The 18,743-nt window shown below is 43.0% G+C and overlaps 1 protein-coding gene across 4 annotated transcripts in view; it reads left to right on the forward strand.

Moving 5' to 3' along the window:
* The first annotated feature begins 5,627 nt into the window (after positions 1-5,627).
* Positions 5,628-18,743, forward strand: part of GAB3 (GRB2 associated binding protein 3) — a 65,356-nt gene continuing 52,240 nt past the window's right edge. For all 4 annotated transcript variants that reach the window (XR_005565970.1, XM_027716564.2, XM_027716565.2 and 1 more), the window contains exon 1: positions 5,628-5,812. Coding sequence is in view for 3 of the 4 variants with exons in the window: in XM_027716564.2 (XP_027572365.1) it covers positions 5,741-5,812 (72 nt within the window). In the remaining variant the exon portion in view is untranslated. The remainder of the gene's footprint in view (positions 5,813-18,743) is intronic.

The raw sequence follows: 18,743 nt of genomic DNA on the forward strand, positions 1-18,743 counted from the left end.
TTGCTGTAATAGCCTCTATTCAATCATACTTAAACAAAGTAGTTCAATTGCCTAGTGGGGGAAGGTCTCTCTTCCACCCACAGTTCTGCCATCTGCACGAAAATTTCTCTCAATTCACAGTGTAAGAGGCAGAGTTCCTATAACTCTCAGTAAGGCATTTTTGGGCAATATAGAGAACAAAGGCAGACAGTGTCCTCTGTTAATTTTCACGGGTTTATATTCTCATCACTCCAGAGTGTTCTCTGTTATCAGTAGGAATATTTTAGGAAAGCTGAGACCCATCTTGCACTTCATGGTGAGCCTTCCACATTTATGAGTCTGAAAATAGCTAGGTAGATATTTTTTCATTTAAACATAAAACTACAAACTTCTTTTTCCATCTGTTTTTGCAGGCCTTCCTGAGACCTTTCTTTAAACTTCATATCCAAACTTTAGGCTGTAAACTTCTAGAGTAAACTGGTTTTAGCAAGTCCTCACTTTCAGGAGATTAAAATTAAAATTTAATAATGATTTGCTATTTCTGACCTGGAAGAGGCATGTCATAATCTTGATGTCAAAGAGATTATTTTGGATTCCTGGCTGTTACAGGTTTGGCTGTGTCATGTCACCAGGATCCATCAGCTGTGCACAGGCAAACTCCTCCAAATTGCCATATAAAGTTAATCAGTAGACCTCACATATGAGCTGAGTATTGGTTATTGTTATGTATGAAAAATGAAGTGGGTTTCTCTTAGCTTCAAAAGGTGATTAAGACAATTAGAAGAGAAATTTTGGCTCTTTTAAAAAGCCATCTTTTCTGCTTCCAGATCTCCTTCCTCAACTGCAAGGATTATTTGCTGACCTTGAGGAGCCATTGTTGTAATTACCCCCCAAGGAAATCCTCACAAAAGGGTTGCTAGCAATGCCTATGTACAGTGTAAGACCAACTTATCCACCTATGTATAGTTTACTAGTCTGCAAGCAGAAGCTGAAAAATAGCAAAAATGCAATTTTTAATCTGTGCTTTCGTGGATGACAAAGAGAGAAACCTCTCTTCTGGCAAAAGAGACAGGGCAGGGGTTTGAACCAAAGTGAACCTGTTTGTTGGCACCCCCACTTTAGAAAAAGACAGTTTTACATTTGCAAATAAATGCACTATCCAGCAGAATTCCAGCCCTTCCACCAGTTACTTTCCTAAACAGGAGACTTTCCTATGAGATGCTGGATGTCTGCTGCTGTTTCCCAGAGGAGGTTAGTGCCAGAGGGCGTTGGTCTGTTTTCTGAAAGGGATTGACAGAGTTCTCCCTATGTGTCATGAGTGCTTTTGGTAAAATTAGATTCTGCCCTGTCCACAACAATAAAGGCCATACCCACATGCAGCTCACATAGTTCATATGCTTCCTGGAGCAAAACCACAGCAACGTTCAACTGTCTGTTTTCTTCTTTTATTTTCGCAGTGGCTCCTGCCTTGGAATCAGGTGTTGGGTCTCGCTGCCACTGAGAGCCCGGGGGTGCCCAAGTGCACAGCATGAACCAGGCAGAACATATCCCTCAGACAACCAGAACAGTGCAGAGCCGTCGTCATCGGTCTGTGCCCGTGGTCAGGCTCCGGCTTCTGTAGTTAATTGTTTGAACAACAGCAACAAATCAAGCTGCTCTGAGGATCTGTGTGCATTCCTCCATCAGACCTGATTTGTATGGTGAGGACAGGCTACTGAAAGGAAGAGAAGGGGCTGAATTATCCCCCGTGACTTTGCTAAATTTGTCCTTGTGAATGGAGAGGGAGTGAAATATTTGTCTGCAGGGGGGAGCAGAGCGGTAACTGTCAGGAACAGCTGGAACATATATACTGTGTCATGTCTTTTTGTGGCACTAGGCTGTTCTGCTTGCTGAGGGAATGCTGCAGAGGCATGTTAGCATTCTGCTGAGTAAGTGTGGTGCGAGTTCCATGTGTAAACAGGGATCAGTCGCTAGATGAGAGAAAAGGGCTGTTCTCCCAGGGCCATGACTGCCTCTTGCATGCACCTCAACCTTCACCAGGCCTGTGTGGCGATGTAAATTAAATGTGGGGCTGGATTCTCAGAAAAATATCTGCTTGTGGAAATGTCAGTCTAGATAACTCTGGTGTCTCTTCCTCTTTCAATAACTATAAATTTGTGAATAAAATAAATTCTCCTGATTTTTCCCATCCTTTCCATCCTGATTATTCGTTTGTCCACAGGAAAATAAGAACTTTCACTACTCTCAAGATTAATAATAACATCACCAGTTGTTCTGCAACATGGAAATGGACAAGTTTAAATAGCACACTTAACTTCTTTAAATCAGTGCTCTGTAGAGTCACGAAGGAGTTTCCCATCAAATGCAATAAGCCAAGTGAGACAAATAAACCTAAGCAAATATATGTAATTCCAAACTTTCAAACTTGCCAGCATCACAATAATATTAAGAAAATAAATTTTATTTTTAAACTTTCTTAATTGAGTTTTGCCAGTGATTTCACCACATGTATTCAAAACATACTTGAAGTCCAAAATGAAATGCTAATGGATAAATGCAAAAGCTGGAACTAAAATAGAACACCCCAAGGGTTTCGCAGAAGTGTTCAGCTGAAATCAATTTTTCTTTGCTCTTCTTTCCCCTCACTTTCCATTCTCTTTCCAACCTCAGTTCGCCCTCTGCATATGTTTTCAACTGCAAGACTTTTAAAACAAAGACTCTGTCGTTCACCATCATGATGATGGATTTAAGTAAATAATTTTATGTTTTAAAAGTGGCTGAATAATCTTTGCATGGATCAGGACAAAAGTGAAATCTCACTTCTTCTATCAGGATGAGATACCATTCATTTTTAAGCCTGTTATTATCAAACACACGCCTGAGTGACACATTATCAGCACAATGAAAGTCGTCAGGGTAAGAAAAGAACTTTATTTGCTCTTTTAATGTTTGGAGCACAAATGCCAAGAAGGCACAGCAGCTTTCATAACAAACATGTTAACCCCCACATGCTCTGCCTAATTATGGCTTCCTGTATTTCTCCTCAGGCTACTGGCACCGTAAGTAAACTGGCACAGATTTTATTTGTTCTGATTACACTGAATGCAAGTTGTTGGGCAGGTGCTTCACAAGCAGCTGAGCCATTCCAGCAGTTCCAGAGGACGGGAGCTGTCTGACAGAGGAATGACACATCGAGCAGGGAACAGAATCGCTGTACCCCTCCCTGTCACCATGGCTACCACTCAGCAGGCGGTTTTTGGGCAGAAGTGCCAATTTAAGCAACTGCTGATTTCTTATTATTGCCCCTGCATCACCCGCTCCCTTGGTCAGGTGCAAGTGTGTAGTAGGCCACAACATTTATCAGATCAGGAAACTAGTCCTGATCCAACTGGAAAATAAGCTCTCTTTTTTGACTCATTCTTTTCCAAACAGTCAGTTTTGTGATTCAGTTCCTCATGTAGGCACACAAATAAACTGTGTCTGTGCAATGGAGGCAATGGCAGAAGGGCAGGGACAAGTGACTTAAAAGATGGTGACTACTGGTGATTTAAGCAGCATTACCACTGACCACAGCAAAGACAGAGCCAGAGCTCTCCTTAAGGTGTGGTTTGGTATTCAGTGTTTAGATCCACTTGGCAGTCCAGGCTCCTTGTACCTGTGTCCTGTTCCCTCCCCATTCCCTCTGCTGCCTTTCTGTGAGTGGTTATAAAGCTGCACAAGGGAACCCATCTGTCTGAAGGATGATCCAGTAAAAAATGGGTATTGTTAGGACACCGCAGGGATAACACATGAAGTGTATCACAACTCATTTTATTTTGGCAGACTGATGTTTTAGAGCCTTTAGGTTTAAGGCTACTGTATCTGTCAGAGTGACACAGGCAAGTCACATGTGGAAGGAAAGTGTGACTTTCCTTCCCTAAATAATTCTGTGGCTGGATGCATCTCTCCAAGGAAAAGTCTTACAAAGCCTTGTTCACAAACCTGCTATTAAACATGTGAAGTTGTTAAACCATCACTGTGAATAAAGGATAAATGGAGCTGAGTGAAGGTGGTAGTAGAATGGAAGGCTGGGAATTAAATAGTATTGTAGGGCTGCATGAAAGTCACACTCAAACAAAAACATATCAAAAGAAGTCTGAGCACATTTGAAATAAACTGTTTATAGTTTATTCATGACAGTTTTCATTTATGGTAGGATTTTTTTAAGATCAGTGATAATGTAAAGCACTAGCAATAGGAACGCTATGAGTTTGTACAGATTTATTTATATTTTTATGTAAATGTACATAGAGCATATATTTATATATTGTATGCCATTTATAGTACATATTATATTAAATATAATAAATACATATTGCCACCACATTTTTGCTTAAAAACTAGAAAAAAAGTTATGGTTTCTAGTTTGTGAGATGACACTGCAAGCTGTTTTCAGCCTGCCCTGTCAAAGAGCCCCAGCAGAGACATGAAAAATTCTGTGAAAGTATTAAACACTCCCACTGGCCCAATGCTGCTGATCACACCTTGCAGAGTCAGGGGCACCACGAGTGCTGTATCTGGGCAGGGGCACCTGAGACTCCTGGAATTACAGAGTCGTGAAACCCAGTGAAGAATCACTGCGTCCACTTTAAGTCAAAGTTAAAAAGGACTCCTTGAAAATGAATACAAGCTGCCCTGTCCTTGAAAAAGCAGGAATTTCCCATCCTGGAAAGAGGCACTGACTACAAGGATATCAGCAAAGTTATGCACTTTGTGGGAGTATTTTTTACTTGTGACAGTGGAATGGCAACCTGTCTCCTTGAGGGCACTTCTGAAAAAGTCTGTTTCTAAAAATATATGATGATGTGAGAAGAAAAATCAAGTTTATTCCTATTAAATTCATACAAGGGACTAAATCCTACTGAAAAACCTTTAAATCCGCAAACCGACAAAGTCTGGCGGATGCTGGAAGCTGCAGTGGAGGTCTCAGTGGGGACAGCAGCAGTGGGGACTGGCCCTACCGGCGCTGGCTGCGCCTCCCTCGCAGGCCAGGGCCCTTCTCCGGCCATCGCGGTCAACCCCGCCGGGTCACCACGACACTTCACGGAGACCACTGCGGTCACCGCGCCCCGCCCGGCGCTCCCACGGCTCAGCTCTGGGGCTTGCTCACCCCGGGGGTCCGGGAAGGGGTGGCCGCTAATCCCGGGGCTCCTGGCATGGGCGGCCAGCATCCCCGCTCCGGGCAGGGATGTCCAGCATCCCCGGGGCTCCGGACAGAGGGTGTCCAACATCCCCGGGGCTCCGGCAGGGAGTGTGCATCATCCCCAGAGCTCCGGGCAGGGGTGTCCGGGGTGATGCGCGGCCGGTCGCGGGAGCAGCCCGCTGTCGGTGCCGGTGCCGGGGGTGTCGCAGGCGGCGGCGGCGAGCCCCGGCCGCCCATCACGTGCTCAGTGTGTTGCATTGTGCTGGCGGTGGAGGGAGGGCTGGCCGTGTCAGTGATCAATGTCATGACTTCCTCCGCGGGCTGGAGCCGCGGCAGAGCGCAGCTGAAGGAAGCTGATTGCTGCGGGTGCGAATTGGCTGGGAACAATACACACACCCACACACCCGCACGGGCGGACAGGCACCCGCACACACACACCCGGGAGCACGCACACACCCGGGAGCACACACACGGGAGCAGACAGACCCGCACACGCAGGCACACACCCGCGGGCGGACACACACGCACACGCAGCCCGCACCCTGGATCCCGCGCCGCCGCTCCGCGCCGGGGGGGAAGATGAGCTCGGGGGACGTGGTTTGCACTGGATGGCTCATCAAATCACCCCCCGAGAAGAAACTCAAGAGATACGTAAGTGCAGAGGCTCTGTTGGTATTTTTTTTCTCTCTCGCTAAAGGGATTTCGGCGTGTGCTCGCTGTCTCGTTGTCCCTTTGAAAGCTCTCTCCTGTTTCGGCTTCGCCTCGGACCAAAACAAAAAGATTTCCAAGTCCATGCGCTTACGGAGTATTTTAGTTTTCACCGACATTCTTGTGCCCTTTGGAATTAACCTTTCCCGTCTCGTAAGATTATAATTCTTCAGCTGTTATGCAACATATCAGGCTAAAAACCACATTTCGGTTTCAGTTAATGTTGCCGTAACTAGCAGAATTGTTGTAATAGTATTGCAGATGTCACTTTTTCAGGGACGGGCAAGAACATCCTAACAAAAAAAAAAAAAAAAAAAAAAAAAAAAAAAAAAAAAAAAAAAAAAAGGAAAAAAACAACCAAACAGCCCAAATCCTAATAATTTAAATTCTGAGTCTCTGCTTTGTTAAGATGCTCCGTAATTGCAATGGCACTTGCTAAAGGCAACATCTGCAATAGTTTTATTTACCAATGCCAGATCCAGTAGCCAACAGAAAGCTTCACTTTTGGTCCGTGATAAAGAGGTGCTGGAAGATGCTGTTCTGTAAAGTTCCTGATAGCTGGAAGGTGAAGGAGGCTGGCGAGAATAAACGAGCCCTGCATGGAGAGCTGCAACTGCGTTATGTGTGAAGGGGGCCCCTTGTTTCGTTCTCTATCTGCCTGCCTGTTTGGAAAAAAAAAAAAAAAAGGATGTGTGTTGCAAACATAGGAAACTGTCTCGGTCCAGGGCTCTGAGGAAGGCGCTCCGGGTAGGAATAAATGACCCTTAAAATTTTGCTTGGGACAGCATTAAAAATGTAAAGCCCATCGTGGGCCATTTTGCATACTCATTTGTGGTGGTTCTTCATCAGGCATGTTGATATGTTGTTGTGTTGTTACACTTTTGCATTCGGTATTACCCGTTTGAGTCATGCCCTTCTAACCTAACTTACCCCCGAGCTCTGTACTAGTAGGATGCCACCGAACGTGTCTCTCGCTGCCGAGCCGAGTGCATGGCTTACATCATTTGTCGTATTCACTTCTGTTTATCAGCATTTTCTCCGGACTGCTGATGTTCGCTTTTTCTAGTAATATGAGGCATAACTGTATCGTGAAGAATGTGGTGGATATCATTTGGCAGTGTATTTTTTCTTAGCACCAAAGACTAGCAGAAAGGATAATTTCCTGATGTTAGATTCTAGTTTTAACTTATTCTAAATCAGAGTTTCTTCTTTTAGACCACAGTATTGCATTGAAATGGCTGAATATTTGCTTTGTTCGGTTAGCATTTTCCAGTTCTAAAATAACCACTATGATGTGTCTCAGGGGAGCTGCAAATAAAATATGGGTCTCTAATTTTTGCTATATTTTGTAACGAGTGTACGAATAGGACTGTATAGGAGACACAATGTAAGAGCCACTGATTCACCCAGCTGGTATCATTAGTAACTCTGTCAGTGAAGCTATTTTTGATGACTCAATATTCATAAAAGGGCAAAGTAGAGAAAACAGAATGTGATAAAGCTGGGATTTGAAAGCCCCCATTATACAGTCAAGATAATAGTCACAACAGGGGCTCTGATCAGCTCACAAGAGTAGTTGCAGTCTGCTCTGCTCAGATTTTGCGCAACAAAACCAAGGAAAATTTGTTCTATGTTATTCTCTAAACATCAACCACTAGATTAGCCAGATCTCTGCAGATTAGGCTCTGTTTTCTGGTTAGGAGGATAAGCTACTCCTTTGTCCATCATAAAGCAGAAATAAATCTGCTGCAAGTACAGCAAAGCTTAATATCCTTTCTCATATGACTGGTTACACAGTGGATGCTACAAACCAGATGGAAATTGTCTCTCACCTGCTGTAAACTATTTTCCCTCCACTTTTTATACAGTTTCACCAGCATGGCAGCTTGTGCATCTTGCACTGGGGTGGCAGATAGCTCAGGCTGAACCACAGTGACTGCTTAAAAACAACAGAGCTTTAAAACAATAACTGTTTAAACTGACTTCAGTAGGTGTCAAGTGTCAACCGCTTACAGGAGAATGGTGTTGGCTCTGGTTCTGAACTGACAACATACATAAATCCCCAAACTGTACACCACCCTTTGTGTTCAGCTGGCAAAGCCCCACGGTCTGAGCTGAAGGTTCCAGGGAGCTTCAAATGCCAGCTTGGTCTGCTGCTCATGGGACCTCTCCTACGCTGCCGAGGCTCCGCTGCTCCCATGGGTTTGTCTCCCAGTTTACGTTTTCCTGAGCTCAGCATCCGGCCTTTGTAAGGTCCAACCTGAGGGTCACCTTATTTTACGCACAGAGAAATTCTTAATCCTCCACCTATTACAACCACTAAGAAAATCCAATTAATTTCAGTTGAATCTGTACTTAAGAAATTAGACAAAGCGATGAATTCATGTTGTGAGACTGGGAACTGCAGATGGTCCCACTGAAGCCACTGAGGATATTTACAGTGTTTGTCAAATTAAACAAATTAATCTTTCCAAGGCTGGAGCCTAAAGACCAAAGTATACCTTTATTTATGCTTGTTCTCTGAAGAAAACAATTAGGTTTTCTGTGTGTAAACAAGTCAGCATTTGGGTCTAGGTAAGCAGAACGTTGTTTTCAAAACTTTGAAAAGCAAAAAGCAGGTGTTAAGAATCTATATTTTTCCTGTAATGTCTTACAAAGCTGATGCTCTTAGCACTATTCTTAGAAGTGTCTTATCATTCCCTAACAAAGGCTGCTCTCTTGCATGTGCAGGAAACGAACATGAGATTAATTACCCAAGTCTAACTTTCTGTAAAAACAGAGAGCTTAATGCTAAATGCACAGAATTCATTAGAAAGCACAGGGAGCTTTGCTACAGCAGGCAAATACTCTAATAGTGGTTTAAGAGCATGGGCAATGCTTTTCCCTCTGGCTGATACTTGAACCATGAAACCACCACGTCAGCCTATCTAAAGAGGCAGTTGTGCAAGGAGTCTCCCAGGAGAGTATTTGGTGTGTGTTGCAGTTCTTTGTCCTCTAACTGTGACCTGAAAGCTGTGCTGCTCTCATTTCCCCACTTGGTTCCAGCTTTTCTCACTGATCAGGGCTGTGTGGGCCTGAGCAGTGCCAAGGTACACCCAAAGCTTGGGGGAGGCTGGGATGGGGCGGAGACAGAGACGAAGAAGCTGCTAACAAAAACTAAGAAGTGGTGGTGATGGAGGTGAAGTCCATCCTGCTCCAGACCAAAATTGCTAAGTTTCAGGCATAGCTTGACATTCAGCTCCACAAGAGGAAAATCTAGCCCCGCTGGAAATTTTGGTATTGATGTTAGTGGATCATAAGGAAATTAGATGCCATGGGAGAATCTGCTTCAAATTCGATGGGTTTCACAGTTCCTTATATTAGTGCTGAATACATCCATCCCAATTCTGTAATGTCAGCATTGAACAGCTGGCTTTTTGATACTTTTCATATGGAAATATATGTGATCACTGATTGTTATTGTTTGTTTTCTATTTATTGGTGGAGGTGGAAGGAAGGAATGGTTTGGTGGCCTAGAAAACAAAGGACTTAGCACAGCCAGTGCAAAAGTCACTATGAGAGGAAAACAACATGGAAGAAGGCACAGAGGATGTTTAATGAAATAAGGGACTAGTACCATTGAGAAGACACATTGCTCATGTGCTGATAAGGAGATGGGATTTTTAACACACGGCTAATTGCAACTTGTCCTTAAACCACTGTCCCATAGTTTGTCACACCAGTGAGGAACAGCAGCAGTAGCTCTGCTGAATGACACACCAGTGTTTACTTACTGGCAGTGTTAAGTTACGTGGTTTGCAGTAGTAAAGGGCTATATACAGATGCTTGCTTGTTGTGAGTCAGTGCAACTCCATTTAAGTCACTGCTGCACAGCTGTCCCCCTGCTGAAGAGCTATTTTTAATCTTCAGTACTATACAAATTGATGAGGGAAGACCACTTGCTCAAAAAAAAGGCAAGTTTCCCACTTTACTTGAGTGACTGATTTCTTCAAATGTTGTTGAAAATCAAAATTCCTTGTCAGCTTCTCTAGAACAAAGAGTCCAAAATGGACCTCGTATTAGAAAATGTAGCCTTGCACTTCCTGCCACGCTTCTTCTCGGAGTGTCTGGTCTGGGAAGACAAATAGAGGTGTAAATTAGTGTACCAGATGGAAAAAGAGAGTAAAGCAGTGTCTGCTCCTGCTGCCTCTGTGCTTTGGGCTGTCAGAGGGGCCCAGCAGGGCGCAGCCACATGTCTCTGACCGTTGGGGGATCTGCCAGGACCCGACCGCAGCACACCATGGCCAGGGGTTTGGGAGATAAGAGAATGTAGACAACTTCTCCATTTTTAGCTGAAGTTCTGGTATTTATCAGGAGAGCAAACAGGAAGTTACTGGCCACTAAGAAGAAAAAGTAAAGTAGAATTATGGAAGAGTTTGCTGAAGTAATAGGAACAAGAGTGGCAGAGCACGGCCGCGGGCGGGTGGGATGCAGAGCATCTGCTCTCGGATCTAACGTTGGGCTGCTGTCAGCAGAGGACACTGCCACCCTCCCCTAAAGAAATCCCCAAGTGCTATGTGAGGTCAAGTACCTCTTCTGCTGGTTTGGGGCTTGGGGGAAGTTTCCAAAAAATAACTAGCAAATTGAAATCTGAACTTCATTTTTATCCATAAAAAAAACCAAACACTGAAGTCCTTTTATTTCCAAATGCTTTCTAAAACGCCTCACCTCTTGAGTCCTCTCCCCTCTGAATAGAGAATTATGGTCACCTTTAATACCTTTCTAGAATCCATATCCCAAGTTCTCATTGAACTAACTGACTGTATTTAACCAATTTGCATGGGTTGTGTAACTCTAGTTCATAGTTTGGGTGGAAATAGTAGTCCCATGTGATGGAGAAAGGTGTCAAAGCCTGTAGCTTGTTCTAGTTGTAAGTTTTGTGCCTATGTTTTTTCTGTTGTTGCTTCATTTTAAAATCCAGTGTATATTCTGGTCTATCTGGTTTGTATATTAAGAACTGAATTTTAAGTAAATGAAGGCCTCCAAGCAGAAGCTCCTATGTGGCAGCCTACACCTTCCCTTCTCTGTGAAATCCTGTACAAATTGATCTCACTGGTAAAATAACAGCAGAATATTTATGTTAGGGAGGAGTTTCCATCACTGGAGTTAAGCATTTGCAATTAGCTACGTGCAAATCAGACCATTTTCCACACTTAACCTTGTTTTGGTAGGTTAAGTGTGATGTTTATTCTAGACCGTTTTCTTCCATTTTAGCCATGTTTTGATAGTTTAAATGCAATGTTTAATGAGATAGGTTGATTTCTAAGAAAGAAATAATTTCAAAAAAACACTGCTTTTCTTGGCAACCTGTGTATCAGAATAATTTCCCTTGGACTATTTATTTGGGTGGAGCCGTAACAGTCCTGAAGCCCCAGTTTAATCTTTGACTTCATGTTTTCAGTGCACAGGAATGTCCAGCTATGGGTTTCTCTTCAAAACAGAAACCCACAAGTTATCAGGTCTTTGCATTCAAAAATAGAGACTTGGGAGAAAAAAAACATGCTAGTTTGAAATAGAGAAGGAAATGTTAACTTGAGTGGTAGTCCAACTAGTGATGCAGTCAAACATGGCTTAGAGGAAAAAGCATTGCAAGTCATACTTTGGTGAACTCTTTGTTGTAGCATTAAAACCATGGATAAACACATTACTTCTACCAATGATGCATTAAATTGCTATGAATGTGCATTATGAAAATTTGATAGGTTTTTAGGGAAAGGGACAAGTTTGCACCTAAAATGTTACTCGGTAGAGAAACAGTCATTTTATTTACTTTCCTGTCCTTTTCATTTGATTTGGAAATGAATTAGTAGGAAAAAATGCTGGTTTTGAAATAAAATTTGCATGTCAAAACATTACTTCTAGCCAGATAAAATACATTTTCTTCTCTCTCATTTAATTGTTGAATAAAATGAAATACTTGAACTTTAAAAATTTTTTTCTGCTATCCTTGACTTGTTTCAGTTTGTGTTGCATCAGGAAAACAAATAAACAAGCCAACAAACAGATAGCCACGCAAAACTCAGTTTTAAAATCTGCTGCAACTTAGTATTTGTTTAAAAAGACCACCAAAACTGATGTCTAGTTCTTGTGGCAGAAAAACACTCCCTTTCTGAGGCTAACTCATTCATAGCTTTATAATTGTTAGAATGAGACAACTGCTCTTAGAGATTTTGTTATTCCCTTCCCACCTGATGCCAGAAACCCCACCTGACCCTTGCAGTCAAAAGTGCTTTGTAGTGTTCCACAAAAGCCCTGAACAGCACATTTCAGTTATCCAGGATCCCTTCCCATAGAGCATTTTACAGGAAGTAAATACAATGTTGTTATTAATATGAATTTGAAATTATTTAAATGAGAGTGTTAATTTAAATGGAACTTAGGGTGTCATATGAAAGTTTTCAACTTGTTTTTGACATTTTTTTTTTAAAGACAATCATTTCTGTGAGCCCTGTTAGTGATAAATATTCATCCTGTGACTCCCAAGTCCCAGGGACCATGGGTTATGTATTCATATTTCTGTTTTTGACAGAATAACGGCCATAAGGGGACACTTTCTAACTTCGCAACTGTTGTAGTGCCAGCAGAGCACATAGTTTCTGAACAATCTGTTTTTGCATACCAGACTTGCAAACTGTTTGTAGAAGTTCAAGGATTTTACAGTTGTGAGGCCATTTTTTCAAGCTGACATGAACTGGTCGTGCCAAGGAGAAGCCAATAGTTCAGAACAAGCATGAACTATGTTTTCGTTGCAGACTTTACAAACTGTGCAGTGAAGGCACTAAGTTTACCAAAGAACTGAGTTTGTGAGTGCTGAGAAGGCTGCCCATGTGTCCCTGCTGTAAAGCTGAGCTTCCAAGGTCTGCTGCCGATTCCACAGAAAAGCCCCCAGTGTTCAGAGGTGACTGAGCTGATCAAATCCCTATGAGAGGAGAAGAAACATCTGAAGAGGTGCCAGCTGAGTTTACAGTAGCAATGAAGAAACAGTTTCAGGAGAAGTCATACACTCCTTGGCCAAGTGCTCACTGCTATTCCAGCTACATCATCTGTATTGTTTACTAATATATATAGGGGAAGCTTTGCAAGCTTAAGTTTTATTTTTAATAAGTTCAGCATTCTGAACCCATCCTTAGAAAATAATTGTGTTCTCACTGAGGCCTTAGGTTTAAAACTAAGAAGCACTCAAGTAGCTCAGGGAATTGGGGTTTCTTGGAGGTTTTTAGGTGCTTTGCTCCCACTGAAAGAAGATTTACAACATGTTTTCACTGGATCCTCCCCTGACTCTGGGGCTGCTTTTACACTGATTAACTTTTCCTTTAAAACAGTGGGATTTGGATTGTCAGCTGAAAATGGCACTGTTACTCCAACTTCACTTTATACTTTTTAAATGTTCATTTCTAACAGATAACTGAGTGTCATATCACCCTTGAGCTATGAATTATAAAATAATGGTGAACTGTTTCTCAAAAGAGAGGGAAAACCACTAGATAAATTTCATCATTATTTCAGTATCCTCCCCAAACTCCCGCTTTCATCTGTGCTGAGCCTGAGAAATAGTCAAGCTGAAACATTATTAAGACAAACAAACAGAAAGTTTAGGGGACAGTTGGATTGGCATATGAAGAACAGGCTTTGTGGTGGTGACACTGGTTCCCCTGTGCATCCCTCTCCTTTGGGTTTGCAGGTTGAAAACCTAATAATCCTGTCATTTAAAGGGAAAAAAAAAAGCATTTATTGAAGTGTTACTAGACTGCGATGCTTTAACAATTTTAACATGTTCATATGTTCCTTTTTTTCCTTTTTTTTTTCAAATTCACAACTGAAAGTACTGTTGCTATGTTACTGTAATGGTGTGTAGGCTGCTAAATAAATAGAGGGAGTTTAGTCCATGCCAGAAATAGAAAGCCAGGTCAGAGGTGACATTTGGGACATGTGGAGAAAAAAAGAGAATATATAATTATTTCTTTCCTTCCTATCATTCTCTTCAGTCTCATTAACCCCCAACTACTTAGAAGGAAGTTACAACAGAATTTCTGAACATGTGAGAGTACTAAAAAAAATGACACCTTGGGAGTTCTGCTAAGTCTTTTGGCTTTGTTCTTTGCAAAATCAAATTTGCAAGGGAAACTGGTAAAACTGTGGCACCTCACGGTTTTGTGAACTGAGTAGCTACTTGGAGATATCAAAGGACACGGGGAACTGTTGAAAATTCACTCTGCAAAGGCTTGCTCTGAAGGGAAAATCTGACAGAAGGAACAAGCTTTGAGAAAATGTGCTCCTGTGAAGCCAGAAACAGGAAATTTGAGTCCATTGTCCTTTTTGGAGTAGTCTGGCAGGTTACCAAGGACCAGATATACAAAAACGTGTTTAGGTTCTTTATGAGTGGCCTCAGGTACCTGCCTGCACCTTCAGCTGCCTCAACATCTTTGTGAGCCTGGCTCATGATCGTGCACAAGTGCAGGGCCATTTTATCCCTCCTCTGCTAACTCTGTGTGCTCCTGAGGTACGTTGGCACCACGAGCTCTTGTTTGAGCTTCAGGGGCTGATTCAGTAAATGGTGGGAACTGCAAACCACTAATATGAAAAACAGAGCCCAGCCCTCCCTCCATCCATGTCAGCCATGGAATCACGGAATATTCTGAGTTTGAAGGGACCCACAAGGATCATCGAGTCCAACTCCCCAGTGAATGGCCCATGTGGGGATCAAACCCAGTTGGAGCAGAAGCAGCCCTTATCCTAGGAACGAGCACAGCAGCCTCAGTACTCGCAAAGAGCAGCCCCTGACTTTATTTTCACAGTGGTATTGCAGACACTGGAAGCTCTGGGCTGTGTTCCCCCAGCACAAAGCCCCTACACTGCAGTGGGCAGGCACAGCACCCCGGTGGTCCTGCCTCGCCCTCGGCCCTGCTGCTCTCCTGGAAGCAGCAGCTGTGAGCTGTCAGACCTTCCCACTAGCAGGAGGTGGGAAGCAGGAACTGGACCAAGCTCACTCATGCATGAGTTAATTTGGCAGATTTGTAATTAATCTGAAAGATCTTTTCTCTAAATATATATGTTTACTTATAAACAAATTATTCACGTGACACAGTATAAGGGCTCTAATTCCTTTGTGAAGTAGGCAAGAAGCCCACAGCCACGACCTAAACCAGTTCAGTGCATGCAATCCTGTTAAAGATTTCTTGGTGTTATTTTTGTAGTTCCACAAATCTGTTACTTTTCTACAAAGAACCAAATAAATGTTCCCCCTACCCAAGAAACCTTTAGATTTGAGGCATTCCAGAAAATCCCACATTTAGCATAAAACTTATAGAGGAGGATTAAATTAGAGGGTACAACAAGAGCCAATGATGTTAAGTATGACTAGGATTGATCCTACATTGCAGGGGAGTTAAAATTTTCTTTGTTAATAGTCCTTGAGTGAAGGGATGGAACTTGAATGACTAGGAACATTTCCTAACGTGGAAATAGTGGATGTGAATAGCTGGCTTAATAAGAAACTTTCCTAATTTTTCCTAATTTTCAGCCCCAATCCAACCACTAGTGCCTTAGACCTTGAGGGAGTCTGCAGAATTCCTGACTTTCTATGTCAGATAACAAATGAGTAATTTAGGATCCACCAGGGTTGTTTATTTACTTACAACAGAAGTTGCTGCTGCTGTGATTGGAGGCACTGGCTGTTTTCTAGCACAACCAGTATTCAGCCTCACACTGAAGGAGTGGGTGTTAGAGGCTTTCTGTCCCCTGTGGAGTTCAAACCCTCATTTGGACTCTGTCAAATCCTTTACCCTTGCCAGAGACTGCATTTATCTCAAACCCTAAAGTGCAATTATTATGATTTATCAGTCTTTGGAGTGAATAAGATTTTACCAGGCGTTTTCTACACAGAAGTCTCCAGCTGGGAGAAGTGCAACCTACAGCCTGTCCTTTCCAGGGCTGTGTTGCCTATGCTCAGCAAACTGCCCAGTCTTAACCAGCAGCAGCAGCACCATTGCTAAATGGAATGAAGGATGAAGTATACTCTCTGCAGTTCTGTTATGTTTTCCTCCCAAGGGACATATTTGTCTTTCATTATATTTCCAGGTCCTTGAAATGGTCTTCTAAAATTTGTAAGTGAACTTGGTTTGCTGGCTGGTTAGATTAAAGCAGTTTACCCATTAGGGTACTCCAAATGGGCCGCAGTGATGTTTGCCTGTGCTCTTTGTTGGGGCAAACAGCGTGATTGTTAAACTGAATGAAATTATGTCAAGGCAGAAAATGGCAGACACGGCCAGGCTTCAGATAAGCTGTGTGAAGATAAAGTATATTTACATTGCTGCCTTAAATCACTAAGAACTCCCCTCACTGTGGCACTTACCTTGTTGTGGGGTCAGAGGTGCTTTAGTGAAAGTTGTCCTTCGAGAACGGGTGGCACATGTTTGTGAGGTGAAGAGACAGAGGGATCCTTTGGGAAGCGGGAGCTGTGGAGTCCTTTCCGGAATACAGTGATGGAGAGGGATAGTCATAGAGATGCACCCCAGTGCTGTGTCTCAGGAATATTTCCAGGCAAATGATTTACATGTAGTTTAGCAACCTGAGCTATGTGAAGACTTCAGCAGCGGTGCCCTAATTCTCATATGCTCAGAACTTACCGTGCACCCACGGGCAGGTTTCAGTTTGACTTGCTCCTCGGGTTTACTGGATTTGGAAATGGAACTGGGATCTCTATATGAGCATATTGTTGTAGATTTTAGTTCAGAGATTGGTGCGGTTTTTTAAGAAAGCAACTATTTTATGCGCCATCTATGCATATGCCATCTACTCACATGAATAAAAGATAAGGGGCAGAGGAAAGCACTCAGGTATTAGACCTTGTACTATTAATGGACATAAAGCCTAAGATCAGTTTGTTGTAGGGCAGTTGGTCACCAGACCAAGTAAACATTGACTTTAATAAGCTGCTGGAATTGTGCAGGTGCACAGTCAAACTGGAAGGTTAGATCTGAAGCTTTCATTTGCCTTTATCTTCTCGGAATACCTCTTTGTCCTCTCTGAAAAGATTTCAGGGACAAAGTATTTAGACTCATCAGAAAAAAATACGTTGAAATAGAAATGTCACCCCTTGTTCTCTAGCAAAACAGGAGCTTAGGGAGAAAACAGAAGCTTAAAAATGTAGTCTCAAATTCTAACCCATTATGACCATATATGTGGGGAAAATTTAAATGATCTGAGCTGTTTTCCCTACGTATTCTTTACTACTAACAATAGTACCTTGTGACTGGTAATCTCTCATCTTCATTAAACACTGAACTGGAATATCAGAGTTGAGTTTGAGGCTTTTCTCTTTAGCTTTTGTAAGAATTGGCTGGATGCAAATCAAGCACAGAGCTGTGGTCTTCAGAAACAAGGGAATGGGAAGAGAAAAGCAGATAGGAGGATTTTGCCTCCCAATGAAAGTTCCCAGATCTGCCAGAGCTCCTGGTAGCTCCAGTGCCACTGGGAGAGATGGTGTGTGGTATGGGAACTGTAGCATTTACCAGCTTGTAACTGGAAATTGAAGACAATTAATCAATATGAATATATTAAAATGCACAATTTCAGTTCATTTTGTGTAACATCTCTCTCACAACACTTTCCCCAAAAAGAGATTTCAGCCAGATAGATGATGGTGAAATATAACAGTAGAGTTGCAGAGAAATTGGTAACTTCTTAAGAAGAATAAACTGTCACTGAAACATCTCACTTTCTATTTGAGAGATAAAATCTATGCATGGTGCAGCCATTTTTGCTTTGCCTGGCATAGAATTTGCATGACTCATGGCCAGCAGTATGCTGGGGACCTAGAAATAAAGAACACAAAAGCAGATGCTGGCTTCTGGCTGGGGGATTTCTGCACCATCTTTGAAATGATGACCCTGTTTGATGGAGCAACACACAGAGTGCAGGCAAGTGAATATAACACTTCTCCCTCAGGTAAGGTTATTAACCTGAAGGGTGAGAGCAAGTGCATAGAGTGCCAAACACTGCTGTCCTAGAAGTCAGCCCCAGCTGGTGAGGATAGATGATGTAATGGATCAAGCAGGAGAAGAAAGTTTTGAGTCAGGAGGGTGTAAAATGTGAAAGGCTGCACGTAGGAATGAGGAGCCGCAGTCCTAATTCGAGTACGCAGAGAGCTCAGCAGATGGCCCAGCAGATGAGCTGCTATGCACCACGGTATGTGTGAGAACACAGAATCATAGACTGCCTTGGGTTGGAAGGGACCTTACAGCTCATCTCATTCCAGCCCTCCTGACATGGGTAGGGATGCCACCCACTAGATCGGGTTGCTCAGGGCACCCTCCAGCCTGGTTCTGAACACTTCCAGGGATGAGGCAGCCATGGCTTCTCTGGGAAACCTGTTCTAGTGCCTCACCATCCTCTGAGTAAAGAACTTCTTCCTAACATCTAATCTAAACATGAGAGTAGTTGTGTGGCAGCACACAGAAACAAAGCCCTGCCCTTTGGTGCTACAGGGTAACATCAGGTGCCGTGTTCCTTACCCCAGCCGGGCCCTCCCTCTCACGTCTGGGTGCCTTGCTTGGCTGCACACCAAACTTTCCGCAACAGTACTTCATTTTGCTCTTCTCCATTACAGCAGTTTCCTCCCCCGTGCCTTGCCTTCCCGGTCCAAACCGAGCAGAGCCATCCCAGAAGTGAAGATCCTTGTCAGCCACGCTGACAAGGATCATCACCTTGCTGACTCCTCCTGCCTTAGGCTACAGCGCTCAGGCTGAGCTGGCACATCCCTCAGAGGGGAAAAAAACCCACTTCGGGCCACAGAACAGCCTCACTGGCATATTTTGGGTTTATTTCCTACAATTCC

The sequence above is a fragment of the Pipra filicauda genome, unplaced genomic scaffold, assembly GCF_003945595.2.
Source record: "Pipra filicauda isolate LSUMZ 115617 unplaced genomic scaffold, ASM394559v2 scaffold58_size5111680_pilon, whole genome shotgun sequence".
NCBI lineage: Eukaryota > Metazoa > Chordata > Aves > Passeriformes > Pipridae > Pipra > Pipra filicauda.